Raw genomic sequence first — 19,226 nt, 5'->3', positions numbered from 1 at the left:
CCTAACCTTAGCTTTGTGTCCACATGCTGGCAGTAACTAACCCAAGCATCAGCCCTAACCCTAACTTCATGTCCACATGCTGGCAATAACTAACCCAAGCATCAGCCCTAACCCTAACTTCATGTCCACATGCTGGCAATAACTAACCCTAGCATCAGCCCTAACCCTAGCATCAGCCCTAACCCTAGCTTCATGTCCACATCATGGCAGTAATCCTGGCATCAGCCCTAACCCTAGCTTCATGTCCACATCCTGGCAGCAACCCTAGCATCAGCCCTAACCCTAACTTCATGTCCACATCCTGGCAGTAACCCTAGCATCAGCCCTAACCCTAGCTTCATGTCCACATCATGGCAGTAATCCTGGCATCAGCCCTAACCCTAACTTCATGTCCACATCCTGGCAGCAACCCTAGCATCAGCCCTAACTCTAGCTTCATGTCCACATCCTGGCAGTAACTAACCCTAGCTTAATGTCCATATCCTGGGAGTAACCCTAGCATCAGCCCTAACCCTAGCTTCATGTCCACATCCTGGCAGTAACCCTAGCATCAGCCCTAACCCTAGCTTCATGTCCACATCCTGGCAGTAACTAACCCTAACTTCATTTCCACATCCTGGCAGTAACTAACCCTAGCATCAGCCCTAACCCTAACCCTAACTTCATGTCCCCATCCTGGCAGTAACCCTAGCATCAGCCCTAACCCTAACTTCATGTCCATATCCTGGCAGTAACCCTAGCATCAGCCCTAACCCTAACTTCATGTCCACATCCTGGCAGTAAATCTTGCCCTAGCATCATGTCCTCATCCCAGTTCAACCCTAGGTCGAAAATATACAGGTTAACCCAACGTAATTATTACATCAGGCAGCATTCGAAAATAAACTCATTTCTTGGACCAGTGCCATTGATAATGACTAGCACCATTGCTAACTAGCAACACTGAACCCATTTTCTCAAAGAGTTATGGGACATCTTTGACATCTTTTTTTAAATTTAATTTTATTTATTTATTTATTTATTTATTTATTTACAGCCCTTTTTCTCCCCAATTTCGTGGTATCCAATTGTTATTAGTAGCTACTATCTTTTCTCATCGCTACAACTCCCGTACGGGCTCGGGAGAGACGAAGGTTGAAAGTCATGCGTCCTCCGATACACAACCCAACCAAGCCGCACTGCTTCTTAACACAGCGCCATCCAACCTGGAAGCCAGCCGCACCAATGTGTCGGAGGAAACACCGTGCACCTGGCAACCTTGGTTAGCGCGCACTGCGCCTAGCCCGCCACAGGAGTCGCTGGTGCGCGATGAGACAAGGATTTCCCTACTGGCCAAACCCTCCCTAACCCGGGCGACGCTAGGCCAATTGTGCGTTGCCCCCTGGACCTCCCGGTCGCGGCCGGTTACGACAGAGCCTGGGCTCTGAGTCTCTGGTGGCACAGCTGGCGCTGCAGTACAGCGCCCTTAACCACTGCGCCACCCTGGAGGCAACCTTTGACATCTTCAACCTAGGTTCAAACCTAACCACAACCCTAACCTCAACCCTAACCTCAACCCAACCCTAGCCTCAACCACAACCCTGGCCACATCCCTAACGCTAACCAACAACCCTAGCCTCAAGCACAACCCTAACCATAACCCACAACCCTAACCCTAACCAACAACCCTGGCCTCAACCACAACCCTAGCCTCAACCACAACCCTGGAAACAACCCTAACCATAACCCACAACCCTAACCATAACCAACAACCCTGGCCTCAACCACAAACGTAACAGTGCTTCATGTCCACATCCTGGTTCAATCCTAACTCTAGCCTCAAAACTAGCCTGTTTCATGTCCAAATCCCTGTTCAATCTTAACCCTATCCTCAACCACAAACCTAACCCAAATTTTGCATTACTCTAACCATAGCCTTATGTTCAACCCTGGCTCAACCCTAATCCCAAAATATGGCTCCCCAAAATCTGAATTCCCAATTTAACCTGTGGTTCAAACCAAGAAAACAACTAGCCAAAATTAAACAATTCATTTTTTCAAACTGTGGAGACTGATTTAACCAAAAGGGGGAAGTGAACTAATTTTAAATGGGATTGGGTCAGTTAAAGGCCAGTCAATTACATTTTAATTATGAGAATGTTTGTGTGGTTCAATGTCATATATACATTATGTACAGTATGTCTATTCTGTGACCCTCTCAGGTTCAGTCCAGACAAACACCTCCTGGCAGTGGGCTCAGTGGAGAGTACGGTTGACCTGTATGACCTTACATTGGGCCCCACACTCAACCGCGTGGGCTACTGTAAGGACATCTCCAGCTTCGTTATCCAGATGGACTTCTCTGCAGACAGCAGGTTCATCGAGGTATGCCACACTGAACGGGAAGTAGAATACAGCTGGAGTCTTGTTGTTGTTACAAGCCATGGGGGTTTTGATAGGCTGACATACATACTGGATTTACTAAACCGCACACAAAATAGATAGTGGAATGAGGTCCATTTTATTTTGCTGTCAAGGTCATTATGTTTGAATAGTCTAATAAAAGCCTTTTTTTTTACCATCATGGCAACTGTGTCAGTCTTTTTAATACAGCCATCTTGACCATTTGATCATGTTGCACAGTGTGTTCTCACCATGATGGATACTCGTATATCCATTCCAAAGCATGCTGAGAGTGGAAAACACCTATATTTAGACTCACACATATATGGCAGGCAGGTCATAATCGTTTATAGCCAAGTCCCCTTCTAGTTAACAGTAGCGTGGAGCCGCCCCAGAGTAACCTGACAGGCTTCAGTGTGCTAAAAAAGGAGCCCTATCTGAGGTATTTGAGGTATTCCTATAGACTCAGACCCATTCTTTGCTGTTATGGAAAGCTTTAGCCCTTTTACGGCATGTCGCTATGACTGCCACATGAAGACCAGAGAAAGAGTACGATAGTGACTTGGCCTTCTAAATTTAACCTGTCCTCAGCGTACAATTACAAGTACATGTGACTGTGCCTTGAAGGGGAGGGACAAGTATAGTTTGCCATGGTCCTCCTGTAATTTTAAGTTCTAGACACAGGCGTCCTTCCTAACTCAGTTCTCGGAGAGGACGTAAACCACTCGGATTTCACCATGAGGCCAATGGTGACTTTAAACCAGTTAGTTTAATGGCTGTGATAGAAAACTAAGGACAGATCAACAACATTGTAGTTACTCCACAATACTAAACTAAATGAGAGTGAAAATAAGGAAGCCTGTACGGAATAAATATCCCAAAACATGCATCCTGTTTGCAATAAGGGACTAAAGTAAAACTGCCAAAAATGTGGCAAAGAAAATTCACTTTATGTCTTGAATACAAAGTGTTATGTTTGGGGCAAATCCAATATGACACTGAGTACCACTCTTCATATTTATGAGCATGGTGGTGGCTGTGTCATGTTATTGTCATCTGCAAGGACTAGGGAGTTTTTTAGGATAAAAAGAAACGGAATAGAGCTAAGCACAGGAAAAATCCTAGAAAAGAACTTGGTTCAGTCTACAGACACTGGGAGACACATTCACCTTTCAGCAGGACAATAACCGAAAACACAAGACCAAATATACACTGGAGCTACTTACCAAGACAACATTGAATGTTCCTGAGTGGCATAGTTACAGTTTTGACTTAAATCGTCTTGACAATCTATGACAAGACTTGAAAATGTCTGTCTAGCAATGATCAACAACAACCAACTTGACAGAGCTTGAATACATTTTTTGAAAGAATGTGGAAAATATTGTACAATCTTGGTGTGCAAAGCTCTTAGACCCACCCAGAATGACTCACAGCTGAATTTGTTGCCAAAGGTGACTCTAACATGTATTGATTGATTCAGGGCTGGGAATACATACTGTATGTAAATTACATTTCATTTTCAAACATTTCTAAAAGCATGTTTTCACTTTGTCATTATGGGGTATTGTGTGAGGGGAGGGGGTGAGGGGAAAAAATACATTTCATCCATTTTGAATTCTGGCTGTAACAACAAACTGTGGAATAAGTCGAGAGGGGTATGAATACTTTCTTAAGGCACAGTACACTAGATGACTGATGTATTTCAGACAGTTACAATATTCTGACCTCTGGTTGTGTGCATATGCATGAGTGTGTATTCTGACGTGTCACTGGCTGTGTGTCGACAGGTGTCCACAGGAAACTATAAGCGCCAGGTGCATGAGATGCCTTCTGGGAAAATGGTAACAGAACAGACTGTGATTGAGAGGATCACCTGGGCCACCTGGACCAGGTAGAATGATTCATTGTAGTCACTGGAATTTAATCAAACTCACATACTCTCCAAAATCAAACTGAGATCAATATTCAGTAAAGAATGCAAATATTGCATGGTAACACTATTGCGATATGGCGTCAACAACGGGAGCTAAACATAATATCTCACTCGTAATATGGGAATGCAAGGTGAAGCGGTACAAAAACATTGCTGGTTCAACTTATTTTTGAGCTTTAGGCTCGTTGAAGCCATCTGGGCACGTTTGTGTACGGAAGTTTAGTGGGCACACCTAGACATGTTTTGTAGTTGTGTTTGGGTGTCTGTTATTGATCAATGGATTAATGGAGGTCAATCAATACTGTCTGCAGCACAGCAGTCACTGTTCACTTCTCATGAATAGACCCCAAACTTCCTCTAAATTCACTCTCCCCAAGGTTAATGGGTTAAAATGCATTCTGCATATAGACCGTAGCATACTTATTTCGAAACATGAACAGAAAAACAAATGTCTGGTTGAGATCTTTTACAGTATGCAGGAATATTTTTAAATGTTTTATATATGTTGCATATGTTTTACTACTGAGAAGAGTACGATATAGTAATTCAGTTGACTTGGAGAAAACATTTTAAAAGGTTATTCTTTGGTGGACTAATGTCCTCTCAGTACTGGCAGGCCTGTGGTTTTGTTCAGCATATTCTGCAGTCTGAGCATGGCTCCTCTCTCTCATTCCTTCTCAGTATCCTGGGAGATGAGGTGCTGGGGATCTGGCCACGGAATGCTGATAAGGCTGACGTCAACTGTGCCTGTGTCTCCCACGCCGGCCTCAACGTGGTCACCGGGGACGACTTTGGACTGGTCAAGCTCTTCGACTTTCCCTGCACTGAGAAGTTTGTGAGTGCTTCACTTCCTCTCAACATCACTGGGATAGCTTTTAAAGATATGTAGTTACTGAAGCCATAGAACACAGACTGCTGGCTGGGGCTGCCCCAAGTGGGGAGGTGGGCCAGTATCTGAAAGGTCGCTGGTTTGAATCCCCGAGCCGACTGGATGAAAAACTATTTTCCCTTGAGCAAAGTACTTAACCCTAATTGCTCCTGTAAGTGCTCTGGATGAGAGCATTGTCAAAAAAAAAGTGTTTAATTAATACTTATTTTGATCCTCTACAGGCCAAACACAAGCGTTACTTTGGGCACTCGGCACACGTGACCAACATTCGCTTCTCCTATGATGATAAATATGTGATCAGCACTGGAGGAGACGACTGCAGGTATGCAGAGCTTCTTACCGGGTTTAACCACGTCAGATTAATTACGTTAAAGCTACTCTACAATAAATAGGCACATTCACAAGTGATTTGCATTAGAATTTTTCACAGCTCATCTTGTACTCCAGACAGGTCTTATTTTTTACTGACTGCTGTATTGTCTTCCTCTTTTTTAGTGTCTTTGTGTGGAAATGCCTGTAAACCGGAGCTTTTTCTCCACAACCATCCACTAACATGCACCCAGACTCCTTAGCCCACCGCAGTAAGTCTTGGATTCCGACAGGAATGCAGCCAGGATCCCAAAGCCTCAAGTGTCTGGCTGCGGTCTACCTTTTTGCCTGCAACTGTCTCCCCATTCTTAGAACAACACCTGGGGATGGGCAATACGCTAATCACTGTACTATTAATTCAAGTCTAAGCATTAGGCAGAGCAGGTAGCTCCTTTTCTAACAGAAACCACTTTGAAGTAGATTTTTTTGCCACTAGAAAATGTTTGACTTTCTGGCCTAACAAGAAATGGCAGTGTTTACATTCACATCTGCTTTCAATGAAGGCAGGTTGCCATGCCAGCTATTGATTTATAATGAAACCATTGATAATGCCTGGGATTCAATCAAATCGCACATGGTTGACAATGCAGATTTGAAAGGCAATGTTCCCGCGTTTGCGGCGGAGATTGCATTCACAGTAAATGCTGCCTATGTCGGCTCAATCTGAAATTACCTTAATTTCTATTGCGCAATCTGTATCGCTACAGCAATAGATTGAAAATAGCCCTAAATCCTGCCCAGTGTAGAGGATAAAAGTTTTTTTCCCCCCATAATTCATTTGAAAGTATTAATATCCTTAAGTGCCTTTATGAATATTTCTACTTGTTATATTTTTTTGCAGTTTCACGTTTGAAATTATTTTGTACACCTCTGGTGCTATTCGATTGTAAAGTTTCTCATTCAATCTGCAGAAAGGGGCATTGGTTTGCTGCCGTTTATGCATACAACATCCAAAGTATGATGAGATGTAACATGTGACATAGTAAGTTATAATAGCTCTATTGAAAATATTTAAATGTTACTGTGATCTGACGATCAATTTTCAGTTTGTGGTTGTTACAAAAAAGATTAGGAAGCATTCTTAAAATGCTTTTAACTATTGTTAAAATGTTACTTAAATTTTGTGAAATATCTTGGTGAAACATGCTTCCATATAACCATTGTGAAAAGATTCAACAAAAATAATGTTAATAGAACTAGTACTGAAGCGTTACCGTATGTTTCAACATTCACTTCCAGTAAGGGATATCAACTGGGTGGCTTACATTTAGATTTGTCATTTAGCAGATGCTCTTATCCAGGGCGATTTACATTCATCTTAAAATAGTTAGGTGAGACGTCACAATCGTATAGAGTACATTTTTCCTAAAATTATTTATCAAAGTCAGTGCTAAAAGGCTAAGTGAAATAGACAGTCCAGGAGACGGTGACCTGTCACACCAAAGCGGACTATACAGTCTTACTCAAGCCCTGAACCTGGTTTCCCAAAAGCATTTTAAGGCAAATGCTTTTGGGAACACAGGCCTTGGTCTACTGTTGAACTCTTAGTCGTCTCGTCAATCCGCATCACGGAAATTCAGTTTTACAGCGTGATCGAAATTTAAAGACAATGTTCCCGCTTTAGCGGAGACCGCATTCACGGTAAACGCTGCACGTCGGCTCAGAAATGACCTTTACATTTCTATTGCAGAATGTGTAACACTTTAGCGTTACAGAATGAATAGCGCTCTTAGCCTTGCTGTCTTTAGCCTGTCAGTCTCACTAATGTTTAGCTAGCAGTGTGGCAGCAATATGTTACTATATGTGCATTCTTTAAGCAGTATGGATTCCTGTTTACATATTTTTATTCATTTAATTTTTGTACAAGACAGATGGTCCAGATATCGTAAAAGTATTTGTATCATATTGTACATTTTTTTTAAAATGCTCAAATGCATGAATTTATTTTTTAATCAAACATCTGTGGTGATTTTATCGTATGAATGACAATGTTTTATACAAATTTATTGTGTACATGTGCAAGTATTAAGTGTATGGAAAGATTAAATGAGAATACCGAATTTGTCCGCAAACACGTGGGTATGACTCAAGGCATTGAGCTTTTTTCAGTCTCCCAACATTCCTTACACTTTGTATTCACTGGATTAGAGCGTCTGCTAAACGTAATTTCACTGGCAATCAAATAATTTAAAAATGCATTTACGAAATTGACAGACATTACGTGCCAAATGTGTACTACATCATATACTGGAAGTATTTACATTCCTACATGCTATTTAGAACAGCTCAGCAAACAGTCCATTCTTATGGGATGGAAAATGTTAGCGACATCCTTTCCTATAGGACCATGGGGTTGTTTTAGGTAGTTTCTGTAACTATATCCGTGGCTACTTTTCTAAATCCTCCAGCTTGCCTGAGAGAAAAAACATCCACATTAATTCATCTATAAGCTTTATTGTAATTGTTTCTATTTCACAATGCATTCCACAAACAGTTCTCATAAGAGTTCATTACAATTGTATGAAGTATCATTCACAATTACTTGCATAAACAATGCTTGAAGTTTCCATGTTACATAATTTTGCAGCTTTAGATATTGGGTCCACAGATGGTATGTTTATTTTTTTTTGTCTTAAGTTCTTTGTAAACGTGTTCTTCCAGAGTTTAAATAGGCAGCTGCATGAGGTGAAATTATCATTAAAATGTTCTAAATGTTTCTAGCTAGAAATACTCAGAAGCATGAAGTGCTATGGATTATCGCCCTGCTGGCATTAAAGACCATCGTCAAGCACAATGACACGTCAACACCTTGTGTCAAGTACACTCAATAGCCACTGAAGAGAGCTAGAAGCTTTGAAACTACAGTCTATCAATAAAACAGTAAAATCACAAACACCACTAACTTAATCATACCAAATAACGACAGGTATTCAGGTTTCCACAAAGGTACCAATTAACCCTCCCTCATTACAAAAAAGACAATGCAATTCCAATTTTCTGAACACTGCATCAAGGGAGAGAACAAATGAACCAGCTCATGGAACACAATTTTATTTCAAAACGCATCACTGGTCAGGTCCAAGTGCAAGATTAAAATAATAAGCCTTATTTTTTTTCTTTCTTCATATTTCACACAAACTAGCATTTTAAGCCAGATAGATCAGCATGTTCAATTTAGTTAATCAAAAGTTGAACACTTTTGAGCTGGTGAATAATATATATATTTTTTTAAACATAACCCAGGGTGTTTCAGGGAACAAGGAATTATGAACTGAAAAGAGATTGAAAATAGCAGTTATGCAGGGGTGCATGCCTGCCCCCCCCCCCCCCCCGCCAAGTGCCCTCCACCCTCTCATAGGGAGTCTCAGGGACTGGCTCATTCTCTTTTCTTTACTCTGCCTTCACACGCTTCAGTCCTGGGACTTTGGACTGCACCCTGAAAGTGAAAGGCGGCACAGCTTTAGTCACAGACGATGTTAATATGCAGCTTTAAAAAAAAAACTCCAAAAAGAAAGCTCTGAATAAAAACTCTCAAGAAAACACTTCAATTCAATATAGCCTACTTATTATGTAGGCAGGAGTGCAGCTACGTAAAAACCAAATAAGGTACGACAGTCACAAATACACAATACCAACTTGTAAAAAAAAAAAATGAAGTAATTATAAACATCCAGCCAAAGGTTCATAGAAGATATTTCAAGTGTTCAGGTAATTAAATTCTGGTTTTGAATTAATTGAATACAAGGGGTGGAGTTATACCTTTTGATAAAATGTGCATGTAAACACTGTTTGGATAACTTCGGTCAGGTGGAACACTTGTACACCTTTCATTTTTGTCTACAATAATATAATTCTTGCAGAACCTATTAACAGTAATGCAGATGCAATATACACTGCTCAAAAAAATAAAGGGAACACTAAAATAACACATCCTAGATCTGAATGAATGAAATATTCTTATTAAATACGTTTTTCTTTACATAGTTGAATGTGCTGACAAAAAAATCACAGAAATTATCAAAGGATATCAAATTTATCAACCCATGGAGGTCTGGATTTGGAGTCACACTCAAAATTAAAGTGGAAAACCACACTACAGGCTGATCCAACTTTGATGTAATGTCCTTAAAACAAGTCAAAATTAGGCTCAGTAGTGTGTGTGTGGCCTCCATGTGCCTGTATGACCTCCCTACAACGCCTGGGCATGCTCCTGATGAGGTGGCGGATGGTCTCCTGAGGGATCTCCTCCAAGACCTGGACTAAAGCATCCGCCAACTCCTTGACAGTCTGTGGTGCAACGTGGCGTTGGTGGATGGAGCGAGACATGATGTCCCAGATGTGCTCAATTGGATTCAGGTCTGGGGAAGGGGCAGGCCAGTCCATAGCATCAATGCCTTCCTCTTGCAGGAACTGCTGACACACTCCAGCCACATGAGGTCTAGCATTGTCTTGCATTAGGAGGAACCCAGGGCCAACCACACCAGCATATGGTCTCACAAGGGGTCTGAGGATCTCATCTCGGTACCTAACGGCAGTCAGGCTACCTCTGGCGAGCACATGGAGGGCTGTGCGGCCCCCCAAAGAAATGCCACCCCACACCATGACTGACCCACCGCCAAACCGGTCATGCTGGAGGATGTTGCAGGCAGCAGAACGTTCTCCACGGCATCTCCAGACTGTCACGTGTTCAGTGTGAACCTGCTTTCATCTGGGAAGAGCACAGGGCGCCAGTGGCGAATTTGCCAATCTTGGGGTTCTCTGGCAAATGCCAAACTTCCTGCACGGTGTTGGGCTGTAAGCACAACCCCCGCCTGTGGACGTCAGGCCCTCATACCACCCTCATGGAGTCTGTTTCTGACCGTTTGAGCAGACACATGCACATTTGTGGTCTGCTGGAGGTCATTATGCAGGGCTCTGGCAGTGCTCCTCCTGCTCCTCCTTGCACAAAGGCAGAGGTAGCGGTCCTGCTGCTGGGTTGTTGCCCTTCTACAGCCTCCTCCACGTCTCCTGATGTACTGGCCTGTCTCCTGGTAGCGCCTCCATGCTCTGGACACTATGCTGACAGACACAGCAAACCTTGCCACAGCTCGCATTGATGTGCCATCCTGGATGAGCTGCACTACCTGAGCCACTTGTGTGGGTTGTAGACTCCATCTCATGCTACCACTAGAGTGAAAGCACCGCCAGCATTCAAAAGTGACCAAAACATCAGCCAGGAAGCATAGGAACTGAGAAGTGGTCTGTGGTTATCACCTGCAGAACCACTCCTTTATTGGTGGTGTCTTGCCTATAATTTCCACCTGTTGTCTATTCTATTTGCACAACAGCATGTGAAATGTATTGTCAATCAGTGTTGCTTCCTAAGTGGACAGTTTGATTTCACAGAAGTGTGATTGACTTGGAGTTACATTGTGTTGTTTAAGTGTTCCCTTTATTTTTTTGAGCAGTGTATGTCTCATGAACAAAAACGTGCACAAAATGTTGAAGAGGTATAACATGAGGCATTTCATGTCACAGATTTCTACTCTTTTCCAAAGTATTCAATAATGACCTTGTTTTATTGCCACTGAATTTCATAAAATCAAATTATTCAGATATGTAAAATAAGTGTTTTAATTTCTGTATTTTCCTGACAGAAAGACATTGGAATGCAACACAGTTCATTCCACTGTCCCATTACTGTCATTAATAGAAAAGGCTAAAGGGCTTCAATCACATTCCTCTTCCATACACACTTTCAATACTTGAAAGGTTCATATTTGTCTGATTACATCACTGCCAAGATATTTACATTTTGTCCTCCAGTATTAACTTACTTCACAACAACGTTTGGGCCTCAACAGTTGACATGGTTATTGAAAGAAAGTATTTTTTTGGATACCTACTTTTCTTCATTAAGACAATGCCAATATATTTGTATTTCGTCCACTGGTATTTACTTACGTTGCAATAATGTCTTTAACCTGCTTGCTGGCCATACCCACGTAATGGTCAATCTGTACCTAAAATAAAACAAAATAAAAATAATTCTAGTGAAAAGCTCAGGTATAATACTTCTGCCTCAATTGGCTATGAAGTCAATTGATTGTGGTTACTGTCAAGAGGCGCGTGGGGGGGGGGGGGGGGGGGGGGGGGGGGGATCGTGGTTACTGTCGAGAGGCGCGTGGGGGGGATCGTGGTTACTGTCGAGAGGCGCGTGGGGGGGATCGTGGTTACTGTCGAGAGGCGCGTGGGGGGGATCGTGGTTACTGTCGAGAGGCGCGTGGGGGGGATCGTGGTTACTGTCGAGAGGCGCGTGGGGGGGGATCGTGGTTACTGTCGAGAGGCGCGTGGGGGGGGATCGTGGTTACTGTCGAGAGGCGCGTGGGGGGGATCGTGGTTACTGTCGAGAGGCGCGTGGGGGGGGATCGTGGTTACTGTCGAGAGGCGCGTGGGGGGTGCTCGTGGTTACTGTCGAGAGGCGCGTGGGGGGGATCGTGGTTACTGTCGAGAGGCGCGTGGGGGGGTCGTGGTTACTGTCGAGAGGCGCGTGGGGGGGTCGTGGTTACTGTCGAGAGGCGCGTGGGGGGTCGTGGTTACTGTCGAGAGGTGCGTGGGGGGTCGTGGTTACTGTCGAGAGGCGCGTGGGGGGTGGTGGTTCCTGTCGAGAGGTGTGTCTGGGGGGATCGTGGTTACTGTCGAGAGGTGTGTCGGGGGTCATCGTGGTTACTGTCGAGAGGTGTGTCGGGGGGGATCGTGGTTACTGTCGAGAGGTGTGTCGGGGGGGATCGTGGTTACTGTCGAGAGGTGTGTCAGGGGGGATCGTGGTTACTGTCGAGAGGTGTGTCGGGGGGGGGATCGTGGTTACTGTCGAGAGGTGTGTCGGGGGGGATCGTGGTTACTGTCGAGAGGTGTGGGTGTTCTATGATTCCTTCACATTAACTTGTTTTTTTCATACATTTATCAGCTCATACCTTGTACTTCTCATAGACAATAGGGCAGCTAAACATTCCAACCAGACCTGGAGGGAGAAAAATAAGATCATGTTCTATAACAAGGTGGCATTATTCAACCTGGCTCTGCTGCAATCTCTAAACAGTATCTTGATGGCATGTCCCTTTATACCCAGAAGGGTGGATCAGATGCATGTCAAAGTATTTAAAAAGGAAGCTGGCGGTTATAATGGGTGTCAGACCGAAACCTGTCAATCAACCACCGTCTCTATTCGGACTCGCATGGTATCCTGAAATAAACCCAGCTTAGGCCTGTTCCTGAGAGTATTACAGAGCTAATCACATGATACTGCTTCCCTAGGCACCATAGCAACAAAACATCATAAATGCCTTTATAAAAGTTATTAATTGCCATTTATAAAGCATCTTACCCAGAATAAAGAGAGTGAGTCCGTTGAACAAGGCACCAACATAGGTGAGAATCCACATCAGCACAGCAAACTGAATGGGAGAAGAATGACAGGTTTTATTTCAGTGTGTTTAAAACACTAGGCCAATATGTAGGAGACCATTTTCCATATATTGATTAGCAAAGATATTCTATAACAATTTCCCGTAATGTAGCATATTCATTCCTACGGCATTTACAGACACTAGGTACTTTGCAGACGTAATCCAGGATCACATGCATCCTTATATGGTAATATGCAAGGTGGGTAGCCCCACTTTAAAAATGGACATGGTAGACAGAGCTTTTAAAATGAGCAACTAAAGAAACTGTCTGAGAATCTCTGACCTGGAATCAAAACATCAACAAGCATTTATACCTTGTCCCAAATGTATAAATAAGGTCATAGTGGTGTAGCCAAAGTGATGTTGTTTATTTACGACATTTGGCAGAGGTTTACGATGTCACTATTTCGCTCTACTCACAGGGTACACTACAGAATAAATAGATGACACTTCATGAACCTTAATAAACCTAAATTGATGTAGCCAATGGCTCTGTTGAATAGGCAGAGGTCTAATTCACTGTACCCTCCAACAGTGCACATTGTTGTTGAAGCCCCAGACTAACATACCCAATTCAACTCAGAGAGCTTGATGATTAGTTGAATCGGGTGTTCTTGTCCAGGGTTACAATAAAAATGTGTACTGTTGGGGGTACTTGAGGACCGGAGTTGGGAACCACTGCTCTAACAGAGGTCGGGCTAGGACCAAAGACACCCCCACCCACAGAGAGGGGCCAGACAGGTTGGGAGGAGGGGGCTTGAGTGGCCTTAGCAGTGGACAGGGCAAGAGTTGAACTGGAAGGTGTTGACAAGCATGTAGAAACCTCATAGCTCTCAACAGCTGCTGTCCCCCCCCTTAGGACACCTACTTCAGCCTGACTGTACATGGACAAAACGAAAGGAAAGCTCAAAGCCACTCATTTTACATGTGAACGTAATCATAGATTTAAGGGCAAATGTTTTCAGCTGAAATGTCAGTAGCTATTAAGGCAGGGCTCCCCAACTAGCAGGAGGTCGTCAATTTTTATTATCCTAACCAATTCTGAAATCAAATATGGGTTTGCAAGTCACGAGTGACCGTACCTCCTATACAAGCACTATATTTTCATGCAGGAGGTTGGCCTACATCCGTAAAATCTTCAGTTGCATAAACATTCACCTTTAGGGAATCCACCAGGTCTTCAACCAGGAAGAGGCGACGCAGCTCAGTGACTGTTGTGTTGAACCGTGCCAGAACGCAGTCGCTGTACTTATGGACAGTTCCCTCTGACAGAGCCACATCCTGATCCAGGTACAGCCTGCAAGACAAATGAGCGATCGACCTACGTATGTTGCAAGACAAATCATGAATCCAAATATGGTGCCTTTACACAAATAGCAATACGGAGAACGTAATCACAAAACATGGGTGAAGGGTCTACAATAACCTCTGTAGCCCACACAGGTTGTCAAGGAGAATAGTTTGCCTTTTTCTGTTTGCATGCTAGATTGATTTCTTAAATGCAAAGCCAAGAACCAGCTTAGTTATAACTTTCTGAGTACCAGTCATTTTGATTGTAATCTTAAACCCAGCTAATTCAAATCTTAACAAGTGGTTAGTGAGAACTCATAAGGCGGCTTTGAGCCACTGCCAGGAACGGGGATAAACTGAGTTGCAGCTCTGTGTGCGACTGAGTGGCAATGTTTACTCTCAAATAGGAGCCACGTCCCTTCTCCCTTAATGGCTGAGAATATATCCACTACTGCAACCCATCAAATCAAGTGATGCTCACTTCTCCTGAACAGCTTTCAAGTCAATGTTTTACTCCAACAGAACCATCTCTATCAATTAGCCAAGTAGCTGGATTAATGTTCAAATGGCAAATTCCTAAAACTGATGTGGGGTTTCAATTCAGTCAATTAAATGAAATTCAATTCCTGAATTGACTAGATGGAATTATCCTCAAACCCTATATAGATGCATACTTTTTGGAAACACTTCCTTGGTATATTGATCACCGTTCCATGGTCTTAGTGGTTAGAGAGTTGGGCCAGTAAACGAAAGGTTGCTAGATCGAATCCCCGAGCTGACACGGTAAAAATCTGTCGTTCTGCCCCTGAGCAAGGCAATTAACCCACTATTCCCCAAAGACGTGGATGTCGATGAATGCAGCCCACTGCACCGCTCTGATTCAGAGGGGTTGAGTTAAATGCAGAAGACACATTTCAGTTGGAGAACTGACTAGGTATCCCCCTTTCATATTCTTCTAATAGGCCCACAAGGCTGCGGTATTAGAAATGTAAGCGAGACGTCAACGTTACGCTGCTTGGCATCCTAATATGCCCCTTGGAAGTAAGGCATGTATAATGTAATAGAATATATGGATGTTGTCTGCAATACATCATGGAGTAAATTGAGTTGGTTATTGGTTATTCACTTGAATGGGTGCCCTTCGTCGGACTTCTGGATGGCCTGCAGGATCCCCTTGTATATCCTGAAGCAGATGGTGACAGAGAGGAGAGCCAGACCGATGTAGGAGGAGACACTGACGATGCTGCACAGTGTCAGGGAGAGCAGCAGGGAGAGGCTAGCGCCAAACACCACGCCCGAGGTCTTGACATCGCGCCAGTACAGGAGCTCTACCACTGCAGGGGAGAAGGGAAAGGGTCAGATAGCTGCAGTGCATAAGCACAAAAAAAAACAGTGGGCTTCCTTTCAACACATTATGCTACGCTATATCATGGCGGTGATGTGGAGACGGGATGAATCAGAGAGAAATCTATGAAAATCTTAGCTCCTAGCCACGTCTGGATAGATGCACTTCAATAAAAGGAAATCCTGGGTGTTTTAGTTTACTGCTGTACCAGTACAGCACTGCAGGTAATTGTCCATTCATAGGAGTCATGTTATTGGCCTAGCGCCCATTTCTGTGTGAAGATTGGGTGATGGCTAAAATTACAGAGCTGGGGGCAGGACAGACCCATGCTTGTGTTTCACCAGGGATTCCTAGCAGGTCAGTGTACATTATTAGATGTGAAACAGACGATTTCCTACTGGTTGACGAATTTCAAAAACGTAGGCTAGCCAGCAAGCTGACATCGTTTGAGTCTGCAATGTGAAATGACTTAGCAGGCTGCCAGATTTCAAATGGCTTAACAAGTGATGAATGAGCTTATAGTTGAAAACCTAAATCACATCTGACAAGTTTCTGCCAAAAAAGATAATCATATCAAGTACCAAAGCAACGACGTTTGTTGCATGAATTTGATTGAAATATGATCATACAGCTGACACTAAAAAAACCGAATGCCTAAAAACACTGCAGGACCAAGACCATAAGCAGCATCGGCAGTTTTATCCAGCCTAGGGACACACTTGACTGTCAAAAGTCACAATGGTTCTTGAGAGGCATCAAATCAGAGGTACAAGTCAGACAATCGGTACCCTTAGCTTAAACATGGCCACGTCGTGAGGTGTCGGTTTTTGGGCGGAGACGCCGTTAGGGTTTTGGGCAAATGAAAAGCTAACTTAAAAGCTAGCTGCCAGCTAGCTTAGCTACATGTATTTCCATACATAGCTAGCTAGCATAGTAGCCTTAGCCGGCCGGACCCAGAATTTGCATCACCATGGCCCTATGTCTAGAATGTTGCTAGCAATATTAGCTGACGTGCAATCAATAAAAACGTGAAGGGGGGGCCTTTCAGTCCGAACGTGTCTGTCTAGCTACACATGGTAAGCATGCACTAGCATGAGGACTTAAAAATAGCCCACGCATCATCAACAACGCTGATCTGATCCTATAAACACGCCATGTTTTAATCAAGTCCTTCCGTATACAGCTCCATATTCGTATATATACACTCGTCTTTGATATATCCATAGGGGATATAGATACAGGGAAAACGCCATGAATCGTCGATAACGCCATGTCTTTCTATCAGGCCAGTGTAGCCCCCATAAAGATAAACGTCAGTATCGTGCCACGCACAGCTCAATTCCTTCACATCTGCCTCCCACCAAAGCATGTGTCAAGCAGTGGTTAATTAAATGCATTGCATTAATTTAATGCAATGCAATCGAATATAAATGTGATATGAAAAAATCAGCATCGTAAACAAGAGCATGACAGCACTAACCCCGTTTGGCATCCATCTTGAGCCTCCTCGCATTCAGCACCAGCTCAGCTGTGCGAGGGAGAGCGAGGCAGTTCACCTCCTGCTAGGTCGATTTGATAGAAAGACAATTGTATGCACAGCTCTGCAGCGCCTCAGCCCTTAATATTTAACCCAAAATACGTTTCAATACATGACGAATGCAAATATGTGAATTAGCTTTTCTACAATTCGAGTGAAGTGTGGTAAAGCTTTGCATGAATAATCATTTGGTTTCAACACGGAATGAAAATTGGGTAGTAGGTGGTGTGGTAAATGTTACATAACTCTGCAAATGTTGACCAGTTCAAATCAACAACACAACAGTGCATCTTGCAGACCTACAAAGCCAGATCAAATATAAAATTAGGAGTAACAAAGCCATATTCCAACAAATGCAGAAACAGACCACCAGAGGCAGTTTGCAATTTATTTAAAGTCTTTCATACAACCATTTAAAGCTGTGGACCAATATAAAGCAACAAGTGCCTGACAGTGATTCCATGTTAGTAAGAACAGATTTTTGTAGCCCTAATGCCCCAGTTGGAACCAGTCAAACTCTAGAATCAGAATACATGCCGATTGGAAATCAATTCACCCGTTATCCTATTCAAAAAGAAACGACAGGCCTATGCTTTGCCTGGCTACCCAGACTCCTTGCTCTGGCCTAACTTAACATGGCAGAAGTAGAAAGAAGTAGAGTGGAGTTCCCACTTCCGTTTTACAAGGGAAACAGAAGTCATGTTGATAATACTGTATCCCTGAAAACCGGATGTTAGTGTAGGCTAGCTACGGCCAAAAACTACAGAGTTTCTAAACCTAGGGCGCTACATCACAAGACTTAAGGGAACGGTTACTAAACAGACCAGGCCGGGGTTTGAGAAGTCGATGAGAGAAGTGAACAATTCTTCCTTAGTTAAGTAGTTGAACATGTTATTACTCCAACCCTGTGAAAGTGACCAACGGACACGTTTTCATTTTGGTAAAAAAAACTACTTAATCGCAAAGGAGTGTCTTTGATTTGACAGACTGCACATGAGCAGTTTGCCACAAGACGACTGTTAGACCCAAATGTCGTGTTTCTACACATGAGCTTTGCTAGCTAACGTCGCCATGACATCGCCTACAAGTGTGATCAAGGATTTCTATTGGAAATGCAGTTTCTGCCCATCTTCATACCGTACTGTCTTTGGCTACACCACACCCACTGGAGTCTAGATCAAAGTACCTTGTCGACCCTTCACCGAATGCGAAAACTTTTGGGCAGTCCGATTGGTCCAGAAACCAATGGGTCGGGCCCAGAGCCAGAACACACGTGAGAAATGCTGCAGTTCATAAATTAGCCATTGGGTTTGATACCCAGAATGGTCGGAGACGGTCCCATGAAGGCAGTCGCAGAGTATAGTATGTAGAGAACGACAGAGCAACAGAAAAATTGTGTGAGTTGTCAGGCCGCCTATGCTTGCCTAATAAAGCTACTACACTAATGTCATTACCTTATCCGAAAGTGGCCAAGTGCCTCTTTTATGCTTTACTGATAGTGCACAGCCGGATAGTAATTGCGGGAATGGATGACATACCATTTAGTCAAATAGAGTTGACACAGAGGCCCTTTGTTGCAATGTGTGCCGATTGCCATTCTCCATCACAGAATGATGCAAAGGCAGCAGCACATGACATCGGCTGATATGAGCACAGCCACAGCACCAGTGTGATGCTTAGGCAACCCATGTCCCAGTCTGATCTGAAAGCAGATGGCTACAGCTGGGCCTGGAAAACACTAGAAGATCTCTTCTGCCATAAGCAACCTGGTGCTTGCCATATAGGGCAAATGTGAATCCATTTAAAAATGGAGGCTACTGACCACTGTTTCACACATGCTGAACAATTGGACTTCTATACACCTTTCTAACGCCTCATCAGCGAGCTGAAGGCTGGCCCTGCATTCAGCATGCACTTTTGTCAGAGGGGGTAGAGAGACCCCTGGGGAAGAGACTCCTGGTGCACTGGTGAGTCACCTCCAGGCTGCATGGAAATCATTAGACAAATGTTCTCACTTTTGCTTAACGCCCCTC

General features: G+C 43.5%; 2 protein-coding genes across 13 annotated transcripts in view; one reads left to right on the top strand and one right to left on the bottom strand.

The window, feature by feature from the left end:
* The window catches only part of LOC110530112 (echinoderm microtubule-associated protein-like 6), a 94,115-nt gene extending 85,897 nt beyond the window's left edge, over window positions 1–8,218 (top strand). For all 5 annotated transcript variants that reach the window (XM_021612948.2, XM_021612963.2, XM_021612956.2 and 2 more), the window contains 5 exons: window positions 2,202–2,364; window positions 4,173–4,276; window positions 5,000–5,153; window positions 5,429–5,529; window positions 5,703–8,218. In XM_021612948.2, the coding sequence (XP_021468623.2) occupies window positions 2,202–2,364; window positions 4,173–4,276; window positions 5,000–5,153; window positions 5,429–5,529; window positions 5,703–5,727 (547 nt within the window). In that variant the 3' untranslated portion in view covers window positions 5,728–8,218. The remainder of the gene's footprint in view (window positions 1–2,201; window positions 2,365–4,172; window positions 4,277–4,999; window positions 5,154–5,428; window positions 5,530–5,702) is intronic.
* rtn4 (reticulon 4) overlaps window positions 8,015–19,226 on the bottom strand; it is a 27,828-nt gene continuing 16,616 nt past the window's right edge. For 7 of the 8 annotated variants that reach the window (XM_021611282.2, XM_036989308.1, XM_036989727.1 and 4 more), the window contains 6 exon segments: window positions 15,438–15,645; window positions 14,180–14,318; window positions 12,940–13,009; window positions 12,530–12,576; window positions 11,520–11,578; window positions 8,015–9,012 (listed from right to left, as the gene is read on the bottom strand). In XM_021611282.2, the coding sequence (XP_021466957.2) occupies window positions 8,967–9,012; window positions 11,520–11,578; window positions 12,530–12,576; window positions 12,940–13,009; window positions 14,180–14,318; window positions 15,438–15,645 (569 nt within the window). In that variant the 3' untranslated portion in view covers window positions 8,015–8,966. 8 annotated transcript variants of the gene reach the window in all.

This window comes from Oncorhynchus mykiss, chromosome 1, assembly GCF_013265735.2.
Source record: "Oncorhynchus mykiss isolate Arlee chromosome 1, USDA_OmykA_1.1, whole genome shotgun sequence".
NCBI lineage: Eukaryota > Metazoa > Chordata > Actinopteri > Salmoniformes > Salmonidae > Oncorhynchus > Oncorhynchus mykiss.
Note: the sequence above shows the minus strand (reverse complement) of the source record. Positions and strands in the feature narration are given on the sequence as shown.